This window comes from Populus trichocarpa, chromosome 4, assembly GCF_000002775.5.
Source record: "Populus trichocarpa isolate Nisqually-1 chromosome 4, P.trichocarpa_v4.1, whole genome shotgun sequence".
NCBI classification, from domain to species: Eukaryota; Viridiplantae; Streptophyta; class Magnoliopsida; order Malpighiales; family Salicaceae; genus Populus; species Populus trichocarpa.
Window position 1 is genome coordinate 3,424,563 of NC_037288.2, and position 5,163 is coordinate 3,429,725.

Genomic DNA, 5,163 nt, shown 5'->3' on the forward strand with positions numbered 1-5,163 from the left:
ATTGCTGTTTTTAATTAAGTATTTTCTTTTACGAAGGAGAAATTGGTTCAAGTGAGGGTGTCAGACTCAAATTGAACCTCATTCTTCTTACTTTACAAATTTATACTTCGCTAAATTTTAGGGTTTTTAATCTTTTCAATATTCTTTTAAATGAGATATTATTATTAATTAACAAGAATTAATTGAGGATGGAAAATCATTGTTCACCTTTAATGGAATAATAATTTTTTAATTTAATTTTATCATTTAATGTTAAATTTTTTGAGGATTGAGTTGTATAATTTATTTCGATTTATTTTTAATGAGATTATCACAATCTTATGACTCGAGTTATGGGCTTGTGGGTTAAATCAGTTGACTCATGTTTTTTAAGTCTTTTTTTTGTAATTGATTTTTTTTTCAAATATTTTTTTTTCAATATTTGAATTAATTGAAAATTAAACTTCTATAAAGTCATCTCGATCTCATGACCTGAGTTAAGAGTTTGACGTGTTAAATCGGGTTGTCTATGATCCTTTTTTTTTCTTTTTGTAATTGATATTGTTTTTCAATTTCATCTTTTAATGTTGGATTGATTAAGAATTGAACTTCATAATTTGTATTGATTTGCTTTCTATTGAGTTATCTTGTTCTTATGATCTAGGTTTAATCCAGGTTGAGTCGAGATTTTTTATCTTTTTTTTTTCAATTTCATTCTTCAACATTAAGTTGATTGATAATTGAGTTTCGATATGTTTTTTATTTGTATATAATAAGTTTATCGCGGTCTCATGATCCAAGTTGTGAATTTTACATGTTAGTCTAAGTTTATCCAAGCTGGTTCAATGTATTTTATCTTAATGTTTTTTTAAAAAGATGTTATTTTTAATTTTTTTAGTCATACTATATATTTTTTTGTTCATGTTGCTTTTAAACTTATCAAGTTCACCAGATCATATCGAATTAATATACCGGATCACATCAAATCAATTTTTATATAATTTAAATTTTTTTCTTCATAAAAACACATTAATAATATCTAAATATTTTTTTATTTTTTTTCAAAAATAATTTTACCTGTAACATATCACAGGTAAATGATGTAATGCAAAGACTAATCAGAATTACTATGCTATCATATTTAGGCCCCGTTTGTTTGCAGGAAAGTGAATTCCTGGAAAGTGAATTCCGGGAAAGTATTTTCCAATGTTTGGTAGTGTTATGGAAAATAAACTGGAAAACACTTTCCAGTATTTGGTTATGTTATGGAAAATGAACTGGAAAATAATTTAATAATGAATTAATTTTTTTTTCAAGTTTATCTAATATATATAAAATATTTAATCACTTACAATAAAAAAAATGAAATCTAAAAAGTATAATGATGATTTTTTTTATTATATCCTATATTCATACATAAGCTTATGAAATATTTCTACAAAAAGCCTATTAATATATTTTTTTCAATTTTAAAAGCTTAAAATAAGTTTTTTTTTTTTCATATGAAGAAAGCCAAATTAGTTTTCTACAAAAAATTACGCTGAAAGAAGCGGACAATAATTCTCTATTTTTCCTGTTATATTCATTCCTCATTTCCCCTGTTATAACCGGTTCGGTTTGTATAATTCCCCAATTGCACTGTTCCATTCCCCTCCCATTCCCCCTGTTATTCATTCCATATTTTCCCTATAATTTCGTTATAACCGGTTTGTATAACTCCCCATTAGCATTCAACAATTTCACTGTTCCCGATTCACTAACAGAAATCTCCCAACAATTTCACTGTTCCCATTCCCCTCCCAATGGAAGGCAACCATTTTCTTCTTCCCCACAGCAGTGGGCAGAGACCCACGGTCTCCTGTCCCTCTTCCTTCCCCTGGAAGACAAGCCACCACCTTCCCCCACTTTTGGCCTTGGGGACCAAAACCAGAGAAACCCCTGGCTGAAGGGGGTCCTGATTTTCAGTTTCTTCTCCCTTCAGCCGGGCAAGTCTTCCTCTCCCTCACTCAAAAAGCCAACACTCCCCCCACCGTCTCTGCTCACTCTTTGGCCAAAACACAGAAGGAACCCAAACAGCTCCCCCCACAAGGACTTCCCCTCTGCCTCTCTCCCTCTCGGCCGCTCCTTTTTCTCCAGCCAGAACCGCCGCTGGAACCTTTCCCCCCCTGGCCTGATTTTTGTTTCTTCTTCCTCCCCCCGGATGTATTGATTTCCAGCCCCATCTCCGGCCACTACACTTCTCTTCCATGTTAACAGAAATCGCCCCCCCTCCCCCCCCACCGTTTTGCCTCTCTCTGTCACAGTTACCTCCCCCCTCCCCCCCGCCGGTTTTGTCTCTCTCAGTTTCCTCTGTGATTTTGAAGAAAAAGTTCCAGTTGAGAGCTGAAAGCTGTGTATGAGAAAATGAACGGAAAGTGTTTTCCTTTCTTTAACAAAAGGAAAACACTTTCCTTTCGTAAAGTTACTTTTTTTAATTTGATTGGAATTCAGTTTCCTTTGACCATTTTTTTATATTGCTGCCAAACATGGGAAAAGCAGGAAAGTGAATTCCAGGAATTCACTTTCCTGCAATCAAACACGGCCTTACTTGAAAAGCTTTACATACTCCATAAAATATGTATGTACAAATATTAAAATATAAAACATTGGACTCTATAGTTTCATGCATTGATTGGTTACCAACCATAGTTTCCTGGAAGATACCAGAGGGGGAAACAAGTGCACCACCCCTCTCTGTGTCTCGCCACATTACACCTCTTTGCTTCAGCCACCTGTACTGTCCCGAGGTGTCCAAATGTTTCTGCATTTAAAAACTATCACAGACACCCCATTTCCCTCTTAATAATAACTTCAACTCACCAACAATTGCTAACCTCCATGGCTAAGATTAAGAAGATCTTCACCAATTTCCTAAGGCTCCTTGCCTTGGCTGCTACTGTTGTTGCAATTGTCTTCATGGTCACCAGCCATGACTCTGCTCAAGTCTTGAACTTAACATTCACTGTAAAATACAGCAACACACCTGTATTCAAGTAAGTTTAACGAACTTCATCCGCTCTCTGCCCCGCCCCCGATTATTACCATCCTTTTTTCAGTGCATTTTTATATGAAGTAATGGTTTTATTGGTTTAAAATGTTGGCAAATAGGTACTTTGTGATTGCAGAGGCAATTGCAGGTGGATATACTGTTATATCCGTCCTTCTCTCATTCAAAAGCCTGTTTTGGCGCTTACTTGTGATCCTGGATATGGTACGTATAGCGATGAAAATTTCTTTTTTTTCTTCTCTTTTATGTGCTTATTTTCATGAAAATATAAATTTGTGAATTGTAATGGGACTTTGATTGTTATAGGTCACAGCAGTGCTGCTGACATCAAGCATTTCTGCTGCGTTGGCAATAGCTCAGGTGGGCAAGAAAGGGAACACTCATGCTGGGTGGCTACCTGTTTGTGAACAAGTTCCAGATTTCTGTGACCAAGTGACTATAGCTCTTATTGCTGGTTTCGCTGCTGCAATAATTTACTTTGTGCTTCTTCTTTGTTCCCTCTATGTTGTCCTCAGTCCTATTTTTGTTGTAACGCCTTAGCCAAGCTTCCTTGAGTGAAGACTAAAGAGTTTGTACGTATCATGATTTGTTCTGGGGTCCTGTCGTTCACTTGCCTTTCTTATACAAGTTAAATGTATTTTACTTATGATCATTGTTATATATATACATGTATGTATGTATGCATGTATGTATGTATGTATGGTCATAAGTTTAGAAGAATATGGATAATAGCCGAAACGTTTTCATATTTTTACTCTTATTAATTCTTACCTTTTACTTAGCACATCAGTCATACTCTTTCATCCATGTTAGCTTTGACTCTTCAAACTCAAGATTTCCATCTTTATCCGACTCATCACTCAAGCAGTGGAAGAAAATGAGAGATTAAATATATTTGTTATTTATTTTCTTAAATATATTAAATCCATGAGAAAATGTGTTTTTAAAAATCTAAAATTTAATATAGATTGAAGTGTAAACTTGGATTTTATCAATAACATTCAATATGAGTATTTCTTTTAACGAGGATTATGATTTAGACATGGAACTAATATATTATTATAACTCATATTATGTTGTGAAGTTTGTCTACAAACTCTTAACCTAAACAACAGGTCAAGCGACGTATTATTTGCTAAGATAGTTGACGTGTTGCTTGATTTTTTTATATTTCATTTTTAATTATTATGGTGGTTGGAAAATTAGAATTTTTTTTTTTTGTTTAGAAACCTATTTTTTAATCCATTTTGACCCAAAACACCTAGAAAAAAAAATCTAAAAACCTTGGAAAACCCATAAATGATCTTAAAAAAAAAAACCTAAAAAACAATACAAATACCCGAAATCATACCGAAATAGAAAATATTTCCAAGCTTAGATCTAGTTTTTTAGATAATTTCAAAGTGATAACACACCTAAATAGAACTTCTTTCACTAAATAGAATCCTTTGATATCAAGATTCACTATTTTGGTGGCCAAAATTAGTTTCAACACGGATTTTCTCTTTGTATCGCTGAAATTCGGTGATTTCTCTTTTTTCTCTCTCAAAGCAGGAACTAAAAACAACAAAAATAAACTTTTACATTAAAATTGAATTGCAAAAATATTGAGGGACCAAATAGGTATAATTTTGAAAGTTTGAGGACTAAAAATAATAATTAAATAATGAATCTATAGTAAAATGTAAGAGAGTAAATGATATTTATGTGCACAATATTTTACCCACAGCATTTAGAGTTTTGTGTAATACTTATATACACTTGCTTTCACCATTGGTAGTATAATAGCAAAAACATTAAAACTAAAAGCAAAATCCCATAGCCCCTCACATATTTTTCTATTCTCCATTGACCATTTTTCTCTTCCTAACAAAAATTGATTGCTTTTGAAGTGGGGGTATTTTGATATTTTCATATGGTATTGACCCGGGCAACCCGGTCAAAACTCGATGACCCGGTCAAAATTCAGAATCCGAATTTTAAACCGGACCGGATCTAAAAATTATAATCGAAACACTCTCTTTTCATAAGTTAATATCACGTCATCATATTAAAATAATTTAAAAAACTAAAAAAAAATATTTTTTTTTAAATACGGCTGGTGAGCTTAATATGAAAAAAAGAGAGTAAATTAAACA

General features: G+C 32.9%; 1 protein-coding gene across 1 annotated transcript; it reads left to right on the forward strand.

Moving 5' to 3' along the window:
* The first annotated feature begins 2,856 nt into the window (after positions 1-2,856).
* LOC7477406 (CASP-like protein 1C3) lies at positions 2,857-3,626 on the forward strand. Its single transcript, XM_002305763.3, has 3 exons — positions 2,857-3,011; positions 3,127-3,229; positions 3,332-3,626. The coding sequence occupies exons 1-3, from the start codon at positions 2,857-2,859 to the stop codon at positions 3,563-3,565; spliced, it is 492 nt and encodes a 163-aa protein (XP_002305799.2). The 3' UTR covers positions 3,566-3,626.
* Positions 3,627-5,163: the final 1,537 nt, after the last annotated feature.